Raw genomic sequence first — 18,421 nt, forward strand, 5'->3', positions numbered from 1 at the left:
TTTTTTAGATCATTTAAATGTTTTTGCCTCCCTTAAGTAAATGTGTTCCTTTTCCAATTATCTGCTGCAGTTGTCTTGTTGCTCTTGCTTAATACCCTAATGTTGTTTTGGTCTAATTAGCCTACTTTTGTTTTTCAATAGAAACTAACCATATCCTAGTAACAAGGCAGAATGCATACTTAAGTTGTTCCTGAATCTCATATAAATTGCTGATCATCTACACAAAACCTGTGTTCTAATGTTACACCGTCAGTGTCACCAACAGCTACAGGATGTCTTGCTTCTGTGATTACTGTACAAACTCTTTATTTTGGTTATTTGGTTAAAACAAAGGCCATCCTGTTTCTCCTAATGATTCCTTGTGGAAAATGAAAACGGTAGGAGAAGTAGGGTGTCAGAAATTCTGAATGGCTTGTACATAGGCGTTCTCTCACTTCATGTACCTAACCCATGTCAACCTGCTAATGTTCCTCAGAACCATTGGACAAAATGTCTCTCAGCACTTAATGCTGTTAAAGCCTGACACATAAATTCAGCTGTCCCATCTGTCTCTGAACCAAAAGCAGGGTTATTACTCTATGCATATATGATTTTTATAAAGCTTCAGGGTGGTTCTATACCATCATTTTCTGCTTGCAGAAACACTTCGAGTACTCATCCACATTTCAGTGCTTCACTGGTTTTTAGCCTTTGTATTGATTCTGTTAAACTATAAATCTGGAAATCTATCATTTGTGTTACCATAAGGTCGCTCCTCTCTATGCAGAGTGCATATTAATCTCAAAGTATTCTCACTTCTAGTTTCAGAGTCCCAGCATATTTTAACCATTTTTCTGCTGGTGGGAAATCACATACCCACACTTGAGGGATTTCATGACCATGAGATAATAAGGTTCTATCTGCTTTTTGAGTGGTTTTGAGATACCAAAATACCAAGATCTTTGGCTTCAAAGATACCGAAGTGAATGGGCTCCAAGCAGATGCAACCTTTTACATTTTTCCCTATAAACAATGTATTTATGACACTAACATTATAATTATAAGGTCTTGCTTCTGATACACATCTGTTTCCATCAGTCATGGTGCCTTAGGGTCATTCCCCTCTCTGCAGAATGCAAGTCTGACTTAATTGTATTGCCTCTTCAAGTTTAATTTCTCTCTGCTTACCGCTGGTGGGATATAGCTCCTTCTCCACAGGCCCACAGTTCAGGTGTTGATTTGCTTTTAGTTTTTGTGTTGCTTTTGTTAATGATTTATCTGAGGTTCAGGGTTTCCGTAATGCAAGTCTTCTTCGTATCCCACCTCTGAACAAAGTTGGGTTTACTTCAGGAATACTCGCCAGTATGGATGGCTGAAACGTGGTGGATGTGGCTGTGTGAATAAGGGTCGCATACTGAAAATGGTACTTGCCTTAATCCAGGCCATGGCTTTGCAAAACTAGCAGTAACTAGCAGACACACATGATGACAGTGCATAGAGTGATGTTACTTTATAACGGTGAACTCTGACTGGTGCACGGTGGGCTGAAAGCCTGGTAACAACTGCAGAAAAGAAGTGGAGTTACAGGGAAGCTGTGAGAAGCTGATTTCGTTAGACACTCAAATCAAGGAGTCACAATTTGATATTTAGAAACACAGCCCATGGCTAGATCTACCTTTCTTGGCCCTTTTCTTTCATTTCATTTCATTTCATTTATTTATTTATTTATTTAAAACATCTGTACCCTCTTCGGTCTATGGCCCACCCTCTTCTGTGGACACTGTTTGTGTATGCCTGTGGTTTGCGCTCGGCCAATCAGCACAGGGATAGCATAACTGCAATTTAGATGTGATGTGACAGAAGTGGTTTATGGGATCAGTTGTCATTCAACAGAAACACTTCGCAGACAGACTCCAACTATGGTGCGGTCGTTCCATCGTATTTAAACTCGGAAGAACTCGGAAGGGATTGCGTATTTCACCAGCAGTTTGGAAGGGAACGATCACCGTAATTACCTGGCATCTGACATAAGGCATTTGATCATACCTGAGCAGAACACCGGTTTATCTGCTTATCAATCGGTGACGAGATATCTCCTTCCCAAAGCCTCGACACACACTCAATACCCTGCATCAACAAATCAGTGGTATCAAGTAAAAGGCAACATGATAAATAGCGCCACTGGTTCAATATTGCTAACAATCTACTGTATAGTATGCTGAGCTCAATGCCACTCCATAAAACTGCGCTGGATATCGATCTACAGTACAACAGCCGTGTTTTGAGCGAGATGGTAAATTGAAGCAGGCTGGTTAAACCAATATACTGTGCGCGTATACTAGCGGTAGGAAATCCCAGATCATATTATCACATTCATTGGTGTCAGTGTTCTTTCTGATACTTGGCTGTTGAGCACATTGCCCGCAAGATTTCTGGGTGGATAATGCACACTCTGAAAATAACGTGTTAGTTCCACAGGTGAGGGTCAAGATGATGTCAAAATACCTTTTTTTCCTTCTTTAACTGCGACCGGAGAGTAATTTATAACCGTGAATATCTTGTCATGCATGGCACCAGCGTTTGGTCTGAAAGACAGTGTGACATTGGAACTTTTTCAAAAGACGAGTGAAGTAACCATGACAACAATGGGTGGAGGTGACCTGGGCCAGAAGACTGAAGCACGCAGTCATGGAGCCGAGGCTTCATTTCAAAGTGATAAGTTGTTTTATGTTATTTTCTTTCATTTATTTTTTTCCATTCCTTGTTATTTCACTATAGCGAAGTGTGTTCCCGGGGAAGAATTAGTCTAACTACGGCTTAACCTTGCAATGGTACCTCATTACTTCTAAATGTTTTCCTTCTTTGTTTGCAAGGAAATTATGCAGGCTACAATTTAGAATGACTTTTAAACTCCTGGTAACTTGCTAATGCTTTCAATTTTTATGTTAAAGTTGAAGTTTCTTGAAATCAGCTAGTGTTATCTGCCTTGCAAAGACCAAACTCATGTTTGGGAATATTTATTCTCGCAAATATGTTTTTTTTGCAGATTCCAGTCAACCATAAAATGTATTCATAGAAAAAAGTAGATAAAATAAGTTCTATAAATAATAAATATCCATATAACAAAAAACACCAGAGAATACTTAATGAAGTGCAATGTAGTAACTGGTCAAAACTGTAACTTGGTGAAAATAAAAATGTAAATTGTGTAATGTTCATAGTTTGGCCATCGGTTAATTCTGGACTTTGAAGAGAAAATACAAAATTGCTGTTGCATTTGTGATACGTAGCCCTGCCCAGAGGTACAATGGAAGTCATTTGTACGAGGAATTAGGGACAGAGAACATCACGGCAGTGGCCCAAGCATGTAGGTTCTTCCTGTACAACTTCTGGATAATCCATCCCTTCCTCACCACCTACTCCACTCAGCTCATTGTCCAAGCAATGGTCCTGCCCCGCTCTCTGCTTGCTGGCTTTCTGGCATCTGCCATCAGACCCCTACAACTGATCCAGAACGGCGTGGCTCGTCTGGAGTTCAACATGGCCTGATACTCTCACATAACCCTCCCCCCCACTCACTGAACTCCACTGGCTGCATGGCTCGCATCAAATTTAAGACATTGGTGGTTGCCTTCCAGGCAGTTAAGGGATCAGCCGCAGCATACATCCAAACGCTTATCCGACCTTATACACCTGCCCAGACCCCTCTGTTCCGCTTCCTCTGGACGCCTGCTGCCTCCCCCTCATCGCACCTGCACTTCTCGGTCACGACTGCTGTCTGTTCTGGCCCCAGGGTGGTGGAATGACCTTCCTGTGGACGTCAGAACAGCACAGTCTTTGACCACTTTCAAGCGCAGACTGAAAACTCACCTCTTCAGGCTGCACCTTTCTCTCCCTACCTCACTGTCGTAATTTGCCACATATGCTATGTGTATGCTATAGGTAATAATTTCACTTGTGTTTCATTATTTTAGTATTCGGGGTGTTCTAGCTGCCAACCGTGGTATTGGTACTTGGATAGTTATCTGATTATTGTACAAGTGTTCAAGTTATTATCTATGTAATCACTCTAGGACTTGGAACCATACTCTTGGGTATTCAGCACACTTGTCCCTGGTTTTGATTTGCACTTTATTGCATGTCTGTTATTGAGTGTCTGCTAAATGACAATAATGTAATATCATGTGAAAAAAACAGCTCTAACAGGTACAACTGCTAGCCTCAATTACTTAATCGGTCCTAACATTTACACCATCTGACATGTTAGCTACATTTCTTAATGAATGAATGCATGAATGGCAGTGGAAGACCATTCTTGTGTCCCTGTATGATATGGTTTTACTGTGATCTAATCTAAGAGTGGGCTAGAAATGTAGCTACAATTTCAGATGATGTAAATGTTAAGGATAAGTCTTTTAAGGCCAGAAGTTGGCATGAAAACCAGAAGCAGATAGACTTTTTCCCAACTGCATTGATGTGTTCATTTAAACAAGGCAGGATATTTGCTTGCTTTACAAATATCTTTCACTTACCATTCTGTGTACCATTTGTGGACTGATCTATGACAAATGAATATACGCCACTGTTATCAAGTATTACAGCTTGAGGATACAGTGTTTTTACTCAACTTAACCATTTTATTTAGTAAACCTCTTACCACTATGCCACCCTCCTTCAGGGAAAACAAACTTCTGTTTAAATGTGTTTAAATGCTAAAATGTGTTTAAATCACTTCATCTGCGCACATAGCATATTAGTAACTGAAGCAGGAAAGTAAGTGTCCTCCACTAATTATGCAAATCTGTGAAGGAGAACAATATGATCACGAGCGATGAAACCATTGACTGCCAGACGGTACTGTCACACTCCCTGATGAGAACAGAGTTTTTAATAGCACACCTTGACTACTTATTGACTACTTGGGTCAGCTTGGGTATGTACATGACATTAGCGACGCTGATTAGAATCAGTCACAGTCCTGTGTTCCCATACACCCCTCAGCATTCATTATTCACAGTCAATGCTGTGGAAAATGGTTGCCAGACTGGAGCATTACCCACGCCATGCTTGACAATATAATGTAATGCTGTTGAAAAGCATTGATAATCTGAAGAAAGCTGTCCAATAATCGATTAAGGGAAGGCATCCTTTTCCACAATGCCTTTAATTAGCCAGCACTGGAGAAAGTATTACAAGTGTTACAAACAAGAGCTGAGAAGCATGGTGATTCAAACTGTTAAAAGCTATCATCACAAAGCAATAAGTAATAATATCCTCCATTTTAAAATGCATCAGAATGTAAAAATCAGTTTCAATTTTAAAAGAGATTTTTAAAAAGGTTCACATATTTCAAGCCTGTCTGTGAAGATTTGCTTGAAACAAAAAGACCAAGCACTATTGTCATGCAATGCACGGCAGAATATTGTCAAAGCAGCACTCCAGTACACAGAATAAATCAATATTCATTAGAGATTAATTAGCCAGCAGCTCAGAGATTAGCACCCCAAAGAGAAAGCCTTTTATGACAGCCTCCCTTCATTTTAAAGTTGTTTATGTTTTACATTTTGCATTCCATAATGGGAAAGGGATATTTGTTTATTATCCGGCATACTACAATTGACTGAGGATTAGTGACATTTGCTTTGTTTTTCTGTCATCAGTACATTCCATTATTAAATGTCCAAAATGATGGCCTCTCCCCATTTTGGATAAATTTAATTCATGTTCTGTATGCCTGTATATCTTATTTCCCTATTTCAGCAATATCACAAGCTAATATCTTATGGGAAACATTGCAATAGACATAGCTAGAAACTACTTTACAGGAGAAAATAAGCTATTTATTTGTGAAAGCCCATTCCTTGTGTATTGAGTACATGAAATACTTTATGGCAATCTGATTATGCATACCGCTGTGATACCACAGTTTCTCTGTCCCGTACAGTTAAATACTTCAGCAATCTAGATACGTCTCGGTCAACTCAGTCTGGTTATTTACTTGACAAGCTATTTTTATTGCAGTCCATGTTCCAGATTTGGACAGGGTCTGGGTTTTACTCAGTGAGGTTATCCGGCTAATACAGTAATCCTGCTTTGTGGAACAGGCCCCAGTTCTGTTCTACATGGCCATTGGATCGTATTCATGAAGAGTCAGTTTTCCATGCCTGGATCCCTCCAGACAGGTTTGTGGTTCTCCCCTCCTCCCCTCTACAGCACATTAATCACTGCAACAAGTTGATGAATGCCTCCCTCTCAACAAATCAATTTAACTTTTTCTGTTCTTTTGCAGTAGAGGGTGATAAATTGTAGTTTACGTCTGCAGTTCCGTCTGCAGTATTCCACAAGTGCACAAGAAGATGTGCATAATAGAATGCTTAAGTCTAATAGAAATTCAGAAGATATTCCAATGCACGAATACAAGCCAGATCACAATAACAAGTCCTTGCTCACAGGTGTATGAAATAAAAAAGTACCATGCAAACATGACAAAGCTTTTATTCAAAAAAGTAAAAGAAATAACACTATCATCGAAGAATGGCAGTGCATGACTGTGAAAGTGACCTTACATCAGTGAAGTTCAAGGCGCATTTGCAGGAGGAAGAAATGCATTAAAAGGCACAAGAAGCAATTTTATGCCCTTGCCCTGTGGTATTCTTCCATGCTATGTTTGTAGTTTTCAACATACCTGCCCTTTTGTTCAATGCCCTATTGATTGTATTGTGGTTTTCTAGAGCTTGGAGATATTTTTTAATGAACAGGTTCACATCTGTCAGTGATTTAAACATGATGAAAACATTGCGATACTTATAACAGTTTAATGGAGGTACTACTACTACTACTACTACTACTACTGCTACTGCTGCTACTACTACTACTACTGCTACTACTACTACTACTACTACTACTGCTACTGCTGCTACTGCTGCTACTACTACAACTAATGCTGCTACTACTACTACTAGAAATTCAACAGTCCTCCCACAAATAAACAAGCGAACAATGCATTTACTTTAACATTGATAATCTCAGAAATTTATGAAATTGGGTTTCATTTGATGTAAAAGTTAAAGATTATGGTTAACGAATATGAATATGAGAAGCTCTTTCAGACAAAAAGCAATCCTAGCAGAGTAATGGGCTGGTAATAATGTGCTTTCCTACTTGAGTGGGTGGTCTCACCATTTTTCACGTGCCCTTTTTTTCAAAGAGGAGCATAATATCCAGCCTTCAGAGATTGAGCGAAAGAATAAGTAATAAAAGGCTATCATAGAAGAACGCCAGTGCATGACTATAAAAGTAACATCTGTAAAGTTGAAGGCACTCTTGCAGGAGAAGAATCCCTTGAACTTGAATGCCTTTTAATGAAGAAATGCATTCAAAGGCTTTCATGTTCAAGAACTGTATTGTAGTGAGTCCAATTTTATGCCCTTCCCCCGTGGTATTCCTCTATGCTAGTTATAGTTTTATTTATTTTTTCACAAGATCTGACTTTTTGTTCAATGTGCACCCTTTTGATTGTTTTGTGGTTTTCCAGAGCAAGGACATATATTTTTTTAATAAGCACCATTTTTCACTGAAACACATTTGACAGTTAAGTAAATATGATGGATGAGTGTGAAGAAACATTGTGAACCTTATTTTACTAGTCATTGTAGTAGTGAAGTGTCCCTGAGCAAGACACCTAACCCCGAAGTGCTACTGATGAGCTGGTCGGTGCCTTGCATGGCAGCCAATCGCCGTCGGTGTGTGAGTGTGTGTATGAATGGGTGAATGAGAAGCATCAATTGTACAGCGCTTTGGATAAAGGCGCTATATAAATGCCAACCATTAGTAGTAGTAGTAGTAGTAGTAGTAGTAACATTTAAGCTCAGAAACTGAGAAACTGAATCCAGGTATCCACGTTTGAGCACAAGTAACGCGTATGGTTAATTAATTTTCAGGCAAACTGCTAAATAAAATCCTCGTGGAGTAGTGGGCTACTAACACTGTGCTTTCGTACTTGAGTGGGTGGGCTCATCGTTTTGCACGTGCCTTCAGAAATTGATATGGCGAAAAGCGCAATTTTGCAACTCAATGGGATTCAACAGAAGTATTTCCTATCGCAGTATACAGATTGTTCTTGATCATTTTGTGCACAGAATTATCTTACACTACGTCTGCTGTACGCTGCCGAGTGCGTATCCTCCAGTTTTGCGCATCGTTAGAAACAGTGTCAGAGACTCCGGAACTCGTATTCTCTTTACAAATTGAAAACTGAACTATATTCTAAGATGCAATCGTCAACTAATGGATCTAACGTGACAGGGAATTTTACCAATCAGTTTGTTCAGCCACCGTGGCGAATTGCTTTATGGTCAGTCGCCTACAGCTTCGTGTTAGTCGTAGCAGTCTTCGGGAACCTGATTGTGATTTGGATAATCCTGGCACACAAGCGAATGCGCACGGTCACCAACTACTTTTTGCTTAATTTGGCTTTTTCTGATGCTTCAAAGGCTGCCTTCAACACTCTTATTAATTTCATATATGCTGTTCATGGTGAATGGTACTTCGGTGACTCTTATTGCAAGTTCCACAACTTCTTTCCCGTCACTGCAGTTTTTTCCAGCATTTATTCGATGACAGCCATAGCCGTTGACAGGTAAGGGATTATGTTTATCTTGAAAACTGAATTTCAGTCATGAGGGTGCAGGACATTACTTTGACTTATAATGCTGATGTCATATGCAATGTATGTGAAACTGGTTAAAGTGCAGGTTTTATCCAGGGTAGAACACGCAGTCTCACTAATGAATATTTTACCCCCGCAGGTCGCGTAATGTTTTGTTAAATGTGTTTTCTGACCTTTTTAATTCGATTTCATTCAAATACATCTAAGCCAAATGCATTTTTCTTTTTGTTTAAGTCTGGAGACTGAGGTGGTCATTGCAGAGCATGGATGTGCTTTTCACTTAACCACTTCTGTGTGGATTTTTATGCATGTTTGGAGTCATTGTCCGACTGGACAATCTACCAATCAACCAAATCTCAGCTTCCTAGCAGAGACAAGCACAGTTTCTGCCAATATTACCAAGTACATTGTTGAATTAATTGTGCAAAATAGTACCCTTGGACCTCTGGCCGCAAAACATCTCCAAAATATCAGTGACCAACCTCCATATTTAACAGTAGGTATGTGACGCTTCTCCTTGTATGCATTCCTCTTTTGCTGCCAAACATGTTGATAGTGTGTACTGCCAAAAACGTTCAATTTTGGTCTCATCTGACCAAAGCACTCTCTTCCAGTCATAATTCTAGTGAGGTTTGACAAAGTCCAGATGCTTGGGTTTGTTTACTGCGCTGTTTGTGCCACCCTCCCAAAGAGTTTGTTTCTATGGAGGTGCCATTTTATGGTTCTTTTTGAGACTTGGTGACCCCAAGATCCAACCAATCTCTGCAATTTTTTAACTGTGATCCCTGGGTCCTTTATGGCCTCCCTCACCGTCCTCTTTCTCAAGTGCAATCCTTCCATACTGTATGCTTTACATGTTTTCATTATTTCCCTAACAGTGTTTAGTGGTATTTTTACCCATAATGGTCAATTACCATCTGTCTCTTCTGAATTGACAGTCTTTTCCCATGTTGATGGATGATGGATTTTTCATGCTTGTTACCTCATGTTTTAGGAAGTGATGGAATGACACAATATAATTTTTTTAGACTACATTAAGTCAAATTGTATTTCCAATTTCACATTGTTTGATTTTATTTACAATAATTGTTCATTATTTTGTCACTTATGATTTTGAGAAAAAAAATATTACTTCATAAAATGAGAGTAAATGTATTGAAATAAAAGTAAAAGGTATATAGTTTTCCCGTATGTTTGAACATACATTATCTGTGTTGTTTATTATACAGTATGCTGCATTTTTTATCGAGGGTGCCAATAATTATGGTGCCCACTGTATGTACTGTATGTATGTACTGAAATGTCATTGTAATATTTCATGATGAACAAAGTGATGGATCGCTCTCTCTCTCTCTCTCTCTCTCTCTCTCTCTCTCTCTCTCTCTCTCTCTCTCTCTCTCTCTCTCTCTCTCTCTCTCTCTCTCTCTCTCTCTCTCTCTCTCTCTCTCTCTGAAATTTAAATGAGCCTCACATTACAATAAACTGCTTTGTGGTTGAAATTGTTCTCAATTTATTTCTGTTCCAGTGCTCATGGTGTTCCTTGTGGCTATATTTAATGAAAATAATATATCAATATTTTGAAGATAAGCTTTAGAAGGATACGTTAATTAATTTGTCTAGCATAGTAGAGTATTTTACTAGGTATAAAAACAGCTGTATTCAGCCTGACATAGTTTGCCTGATACGGATGTAAATACCCTCAGAGTAAAGATGTTCATTGTTCCATTTCAAATTCAATGGTCTGGGGTACAGAGACAAAGCAACAAAAAATGTATCACTATCCAAATACTTACAGACAGCACTATAGATAAATGCAATCTGTGTAATTTCCTATGGTTACCAGTGTCCACAATGTGAATATAATTTAGTTATTTTAAATGCTATTTGTTTTGAAAGAACACAGAAAACTGTTGTGAATGACTGATGAGAGTATAGAATGAGGCACATTGTGGTACGTGCTTGGTACAGTAAACATGCCTGTTTGGCTCCAGTGAAAAGAGAATGTGATATGTCTGGTGTGCTTTATAATGAGGCACCACAGAAGCAAATAATATGTACACATTTTATGTCTAATTTAGTGGGGAAAAACATCTTGTGAATTCTAATTCATATGTTATGGAGAGCAGATTGGACTGCTGGAGGTTCAACAACAAAACTAGAAAGAGAGCAGGGGGATCACAGCCATCAAAACTATTTCAGAATGATGTTTGTGGTCTCATACCTTAAAGGGCTAACAGTGTTTGTGTTCCTGCTGTGAAGGTATATGGCCTTTATCCATCCTCTGCAACCGAGACTGTCAGCGAAGGCAACTAAAGTGGTCATCGTGTGTATCTGGGCACTGGCCATTGTGCTGGCGTTCCCCCTCTGCTTCTACTCCACCACCATGAAGATCCCCATGAGGACACTGTGCTTTGTGAAATGGCCCCGGTCTTCTGCCGACTCCTTCATGTGAGCACCTCCTTCTTCTTCTACTCTGAAATCTGTCATTCATAAGTTCAGGAACTGAGTACATTTCTATTTTTCTCATTTGCAACTGAGCGGGCAGGTTGAAAGTTGTCAGCGTAAAATGTCACACTTCCACAAAACTAAATCCCCCCAAAATTACACTTTCATCATTTTCAAATGATCACTCGCTGTCCTTGGTTCCACTCTGCAGTTGTTTAGAAACTGTGGTTGCACAGAAGCTAATCTCAGAGGGCAGATGGTCATGGTGAAATAATAATTAATTATTTAGCTGATGCTTTCATTCAAAGCAACATACAGATGATTGGACTAAGCAGGGGACATCCCCCCTGGAGCAATGTGGGGTTAGGGGCCTTGCTCAAGGGCCCAACAGCTGCATGGATCTTATCATGGCTACACCAGGGCTTGGACCACCAACCTTAGCCACCATGAAAGAGGCTGCCTCGACATCCTGGGTGATCCCAGGATAACATCCCTGACCATCTGGGAAGAAGCCTTGCTGTGGCACAGATTGACACATTAGGGAAGTGCTGGATTCGATGGGTCAGATTTACAGAGGGGGGTCTGTAGAAGTGTGATGTTTGACAGACGCTTTCTCTCTCCCTTCAACCACTTTCACTTCAGCCCCACCTTCATCTTGGGCCCACCTTAAATGTGCTGATGTGTTGCAAAATAGTGGTTACTCCATGACAAGTGGGTGGGGTTATCGCTCTTAACTGCACTGCTTTTTAAGCTACATGACTGGGACCCGCAAGGTCGGTGGTTTGATCCCCGGTGTAGCCACAGTAAAATCTGCACAACCGTTGGGCCCTTGAGCAAGGCCCTTAACCCTGCATTGCTCCAGGGGGAATTGTCTCCTGCATAGTCAACTGTACATCAATCTGGATAAGAGTGTCTGCCAAGTGCCATTAATGTAATGTAAGCCAGGAAAGAATGCTCACTTCCTCCAGTGTCCTGTGCCAACATTTCTACGTTTAACATTTTATCAATATTTGTGCAAAATATTTTCTTTTTTTCAATTCAATTGGTTTCTAGCTTGTATAAGGTTATCCTGAGATGTTCTCTCCTTCTGGTTCAGGTACCATATCATCGTGACCGTACTGGTGTATATACTGCCCCTAGTGGTGATGGGAATCACGTACACTATTATTGGAATTACTTTGTGGGGTGGCGAGATCCCTGGGGATACAAATAAAAACTACCATGGGCAGCTTACGGCAAAGAGGAAGGTAAGACATGCCTTAATAATAATAATAATAATAATAATGATAAAGAACACATGACATAGAGATAGTGGACATACAGGTTGTTTTTTTGTAAGATGATGTGCAGAAGTATTCAGCTGACCTGCTTGCATTCTAATTAACTGAGCCCTGGAGTTCTAATAATAAATAAAAAAATATATTAAAAAAACTTTTAAAAGTTAGCTATAAGGTAGTTATGATCAAAGGAAATATTCTAGTAATGTTGTGAATTATGTAGCCCAAAGGTCTGCAGGAAAATAATTTGTACCTATGATTTGAAAATTGTGTTGCCTCAATTTAACCATTTGGAGAAATTTCCGGGAATATAATCTTTTCTGCGAAGTACCTTTGGTGATGTGGATTTTCCGGCAAATCAAGCAGCTTTGATGCATAGTTAAAAGGGTTCACATTTATCAATTTTATTGTAAAAATGGCAAAGTAGACTAAACATGACTGTATTTTCTTTAATACCAACGTAATAATGGAATATGCCAGGATGTTGTTGATGATCAGTTGGTAAAAGTTTGCTGTCTTTTCCTTGAAACTGGTTTGTTCATTCTCCTCAAATCTCAAGTTTTGAGTTTTCGAAATGACACAAACAGACCAATATCCTGGGGCACAGGAAGCTCATTTTATGTGCTGTCTGAGGTAACCGTGACTAAGGCAACCCTGGTTGATTGTGTGGAAAAATCAATAGAATGTATTGCATTTTTTGGACAATAACACTGGCTTATTGCTATCAATTTCTTCAAGAATTGCGACTTATTATATTCATATATAAATAAATGAAGAACTGAGACATTTTTGTGCTAGACAATTTCCGTATATTTTACTTTTTGTTGCATTATCCATATACTGTGTACAACATTGACAATGCAATATTGAAGGGGCAGTTAATTGGCTTGACAGAAAAAAGAACAGATGTGACAGATATAGATATGAATATCTTCAAATGAAAGCCCTCTCAATCTTCAAATTCAATGTGCTGGAGTACAGAGCCAGAACAACCAAAATTGTGTCACTCTGCAAATACTTACAGTATGGACTGCACTGTTTATAGTTTATGGTGGACCTGTTTACATGCATATATTAAAGTATAATACAACTGGGTAAGCTTATACTGATATTTTATTCATGTCTGCTAATATGGTAGTTGAGAGTTTATCTTATTAGCTCATAATGTGTGGCCTAGGAGACAATACTAAAATATTTAGCAATCTGGTCATTCATTCATGAGCCTCAGACATTTTTCTACCAAATGCCAAATAAAGCATGCTTGTAGTCATGTTGGTGGTTTGGAGTTGACAACTACGTAAGATGAACTAATGGCTGTATTTTAAGTTATTGTGCTTTTTTTATTTGCCAAAATACAAATGTTAATTGCAAACTATAGTCCATCCTGCTGTACATGAATACTGGCATTTGTGTAGTTAGCTGGTTAATTGTTGTAATATACACTCACTGAGCACTTTATCAGGTAGACCTGTACACCAGCTTGTTAATGCAAATATTTAATCCTATCCTGTGGCAGCAGCTAAATGCATACTGACATGGTCAAGAGGTTTAGCTGTTGTTCAGACCAAATGTCAGAATGTTGAAGGAATGTGATCTAAATGACTTTGACCGTGAAATGATTGTTGGTGCTTGACAGAATGGTTTGAGTATCTCAGAAACTGCAGATCCCGTGGGATTTTCACACACAACAGTCTCTAGAGTTTACAGAGACTGGTGTGAAAAACAGCAGTTCTGCAGACAGAAACACCTTGTTAATACAAGAGGTCAGTGAAGAATGGCCAGACCATATAAAATGGTACTACACTTCCCCTAACCCCTAAATACTCAAACAACGAGATTTTCTGATTGTGATGGTTGCAGCCGGCTTTAGCTTCAGTAAGACTGAGTGCAGTTAACCTTACTGGCAGCAGGTAATGGAGGAAATCAGCCTTTGTGTGCCAGTTGCATACAAATTGGTCAAATGATCAGCCCTCACGCCGGACATTCACCTTTAGTCTGCAGTTGTTCGTCCCCTCCCAACTTAAATTGGATGTACGCTCGTGTATGCCTGATGTTGACAATGGGTGCAATAGTCAAACATTGGAAGGTACTAATTATGACAGATGCTCATTCCCAGCGTTATTTCAACACTAACAGAGTACATATGAGACCTATAGGGACCAATAAGAGTTTTTTTTTACTGTCAAGTCAGTTGCATAAAAGTGTGACCTCGTAATTTGCATCCTGCGGAACTTGCTTGGGCTCGTATAAGGCTGAGGCAAAGCAGACACGAAAACTATTTTTTAGACGGAGAAATGTGTTCTCATTGATTTGTTTGCTCAAAACAAAGACATGTTATTGTACAAATGTAATAATTAAAACATAAATCAATAGAACAAGAAGAAAGCTTGAATTGCCGCTGCTATCAACATCACCTGTTAGGTGTAAACTAAAAAGCTGGACATTTTGTTAAAGCCAAAACTTGTGCAACTGATTATTCAAACATAAATCAATATAAAAAGACAAAGGCTTGAATTACTTCTGCAGTCAATATCACATGTTAGGTGTAAACTAAAAAGCCCAAACTTGTGCGACTGATGTAATATTTATGCCTGACTGAATGTCAAACGTTCACATTTTGTTCTGGGTAAGATGTTTTTATGCAATGCAACTGACCTCAGTTTTTTTCACACTGCAGCCTTTAAATGACTGTGATTCAAATAAGAACCAGAACTGGCTGGATTTGAACTTTGAAGCAGGCACATTAAAGTTGAGAACACCAACTTTAAAGAATGAGTTATTTACTAAATCATTTACTAAATTCAAGTAATGATACATGCATGTAACTTGATATTTTTTTGTGAGCAAGTACATTTTAAATGATTTACACATTAATCAGTGTCATTGCATATAAAATAATCATTTTTAGTGTTTTAGAGCAAAATAATTTATTCTAGTCTGATTCACAAGCTGCTTATGAATATTTTAAATATTTTAAAATATAGAACACTTTTAGAATATTTATATTTCAGCACTCTTGATAATTAAGTGGAGGGAATATTTTCATATTAAATCCTTGTTAGTCTTTTGCACATTGTCTCCTGTTCTTGTTGTACTATATTTATTGAGCCTACACAGTAAAACCTTTTTGAACCCTAATTGAACTCTGTCCAAGTACAACAGGCACTATACTGCATGTACTGTACTCTGTAAGGGTTGACTTAACACTGAACATACTGTGTACTGCATACACTTGCTATCAAACCTTACCATCAGTAAAAAAACATTTACGCTAAGAAAGCGTATTAAAAATAATAAAGCTATGAATTTGAAATGCTTGCATGTGAGTTGGCTTTATACGTGGCATGAAAAAAACCTTCTTATTCCTTCTTTTTCTTCTAAGCAATGTGTTGCTTTTAAGAGTGACATTATGATATTCGTAAACTTGCAAATGCAGGCTGTGAGGTAATTTAAAGTGATGAAGCGATGCTGCTTGCATACTGCTCCGTTCTTGTCCTTGGCAGCTCTGGGCTCAGTTGTTTGGAATGCATGTGGATGTCCATGGCCGCCTTGCATAAGGAATCGTCTTCATCTTTCTTTCCCTGGAGAGACTGCATTGGATGTCTGGCATTCATTATAAATTGATTTCATTAATTCCTTTTCAGGCATATTAATATGGAATGAGGCCTCAACATTCCCCCCTTTCCCCCTGCAGCTTCTCACAAATTTCTCCCCTGTGGATCAATAAAGGATATCTATCCAACTTTTGATAAATGTTTTTTTGGCATCTGCAACAATACAAATATGAATTAATGTGACATGCCAATAGTTTTTTTTATTATTGTAAAGGTCCCTGACTGCTTGCTAAGAAGTCAATGAATAATAGATTTTAAGGAAGAACAGCATGCAACTGAGCTGATTAACCTACAATTGAAACAATGTTTTAACTCTGTTAATTCACGTATATTACACAATGACTACATCAGTGAACTTCCTCAGTAAAATAATAGAGTCCATATGAGTCCAATAGGAGCCATGTGTAATGAGTAAGAGTCGATTTAACACTAAGCATTTTCCTGGGTGCCACATGAAATGAGCAATGTAGAGGATTGATATGGTAATTCGAGTTGCCATATGAACACTCAATAGCTTGTCCTTTATGTTTTCTATATGCATAAGACAAAACATTTTAATGCTCTGTGGTAAACTTTGGTCCTGCGAGCCACATTGTTACAAATAATTGAATTAATAAATAAATTGTTCTATTAAGTTATATTGCAGTACACTTCTGTTTATTATGCACAAAAAGTAGTTTGTGACAACTGAAAAGCTATTCTTTATGATTGTACTTTGGATTTTGAAAGAAAGAAAATTTCACGTGTTCATTACTCTTGTTCTCAATTTTTTTTAGAAAGAGGCAGTTATGGCTCATTTATAGGAGGAATTTGTTTGGCACTAAAAATATTTGAAAGAAAAAACAGCTGTCACTACCCTTTAAAGCTTTGTGAGAATACAATTAAAAAAATATGTGGAAGATTTTCAATTATTTAGAAAGCTGATTTGCTTTGATATCCGTCATATGATTATTAAGAGTGGCAAATGTACGTTTGTAATATTCCCAGCTGTTTTCTAATATGACAAATCTTAAAGTCAGTGCTTGCCACATTTTGTAACTAAATACAACCATTCCTTACTCATAAAATCCTAATTTGATGTACATTCCCGTTATTTTTACGACCTGCTGCAGGTGGTGAAAATGATGATCATTGTGGTTCTGACCTTCGCCTTCTGCTGGATGCCGTACCATGTTTACTTCATCGTCACTGGACTCAACAAACTGCTGAACAGGTGGAAGTACATCCAGCAGGTCTACCTCCTGGTGATGTGGCTGGCTATGAGCTCCACCATGTACAATCCCATCATCTACTGCTGCGTGAACAGCAGGTGGGCACTGCGAGGCCTTCCGTCACAAAGACACACTACTAGGGAGAGGGGGTGTCTGCAAGACTTTTTGGTTTAATCTTTCTATATGACGGTTGCTCTTCTAGTTGTGAATTCCCACTCGTACTAATGAATGTTGAATGTTCTGTAAATTGAGACGTGTAATCATCAAACTGACATGATTGGAAAATCTTTTTTGAGAGCAACCGACAAATGGTGGACATGAAATCCAATAACACGACATTAAACAAAATGCGTCCCTGCAGCACGCTGCATTCCGTGGCTTTATGAGACTCCAGTGCTCGGCTAGTGATCCTCGGGGGAATTTAATTATCTTGCTTTCCTGGAGTGGAAATAGTATTACGACGACTTTCGTCTTTCAATTTTCCACTTATTTCAGGCTCTGAATGTAATTTTTTTTTGAGCCCCCGCATTGTGATTAACCACAGAGCCTAATGAACTTGGAATAAAGAGGGTTGTCAGTTGAGGGTTTAAGCTGGCTCAGTGGTGTTTAATTATACCGAAGGACAGTAAGTCAGAGGCACTTCCTGACCGTTTGTGACTGTCCCTCTCTCTCTCGCTGTTTACAGATTCCGGGCCGGGTTTAAACGTGCGTTCCGTTGGTGCCCCTTCATTAAAGTGTCCACCTATGACGAGCTTGAGCTTCAGATGGCCCGGTTCCACCCCACGCGCCAGAGTAGCATGTACACCGTTTCCCGCCTGGAGTCCAGCACCGCCGTGGCGTACGACCCCGTCGCCGGGGACAACCCCCCCCAGGCCAGGCTGAAAAGCTGCCCCTCCCTCCTCAGTGGCACCAACGGTTTCCCTAGCAACATGGGGAGGGCTTCCACCAGCTCCAGCCTGTGTAGCCCCCATGGCACTCCTGCCGAAGACTTGTCCTGAAGACCGGAAGGTTCCTTGCCAAGCCTATTCCAATTAATTACAGTCGAGGAGCTGTACACACTGGTGAGATGATGCTGTGCAATGTATGTTTGCCTATGTGCATGTGTTCAAAGCTGCTGTTGTATACAGTTGGGTATAAAATTGAGACATTCAATATTTCAATAGTATTTTACAGTAGATAAGAATATATATGATCTAGCTGATAGACACACTGACACTTTATAGCTGC

At 39.1% G+C, this 18,421-nt stretch overlaps 1 protein-coding gene across 1 annotated transcript; it reads left to right on the plus strand.

The window, feature by feature from the left end:
* The first annotated feature begins 8,249 nt into the window (after nucleotides 1–8,249).
* On the plus strand, nucleotides 8,250–18,192 carry LOC133135129 (neuromedin-K receptor). The gene is made up of 5 exons (XM_061251911.1): nucleotides 8,250–8,617; nucleotides 10,907–11,095; nucleotides 12,189–12,339; nucleotides 17,096–17,292; nucleotides 17,880–18,192. The coding sequence occupies exons 1-5, from the start codon at nucleotides 8,250–8,252 to the stop codon at nucleotides 18,190–18,192; spliced, it is 1,218 nt and encodes a 405-aa protein (XP_061107895.1).
* The last annotated feature ends 229 nt before the right edge of the window (nucleotides 18,193–18,421 follow it).

The sequence above is a fragment of the Conger conger genome, chromosome 8 (genome assembly GCF_963514075.1).
Source record: "Conger conger chromosome 8, fConCon1.1, whole genome shotgun sequence".
In the NCBI taxonomy this organism is placed as follows: Eukaryota; Metazoa; Chordata; class Actinopteri; order Anguilliformes; family Congridae; genus Conger; species Conger conger.

What these genes read in the sequence shown, in the direction of transcription:
- LOC133135129 (XM_061251911.1), top strand. Translation starts at nt 8,250, where the DNA reads ATGCAATCGTCAACTAATGGATCTAACGTGACAGGGAATTTTACCAAT. An exon ending in AGCTTACGGCAAAGAGGAAG is followed by an intron (nt 12,340 to 17,095) that starts GTAAGACATGCC and finishes GACCTGCTGCAG; the next exon opens with GTGGTGAAAATGATGATCAT. An exon ending in TACTGCTGCGTGAACAGCAG is followed by an intron (nt 17,293 to 17,879) that starts GTGGGCACTGCG and finishes CGCTGTTTACAG; the next exon opens with ATTCCGGGCCGGGTTTAAAC.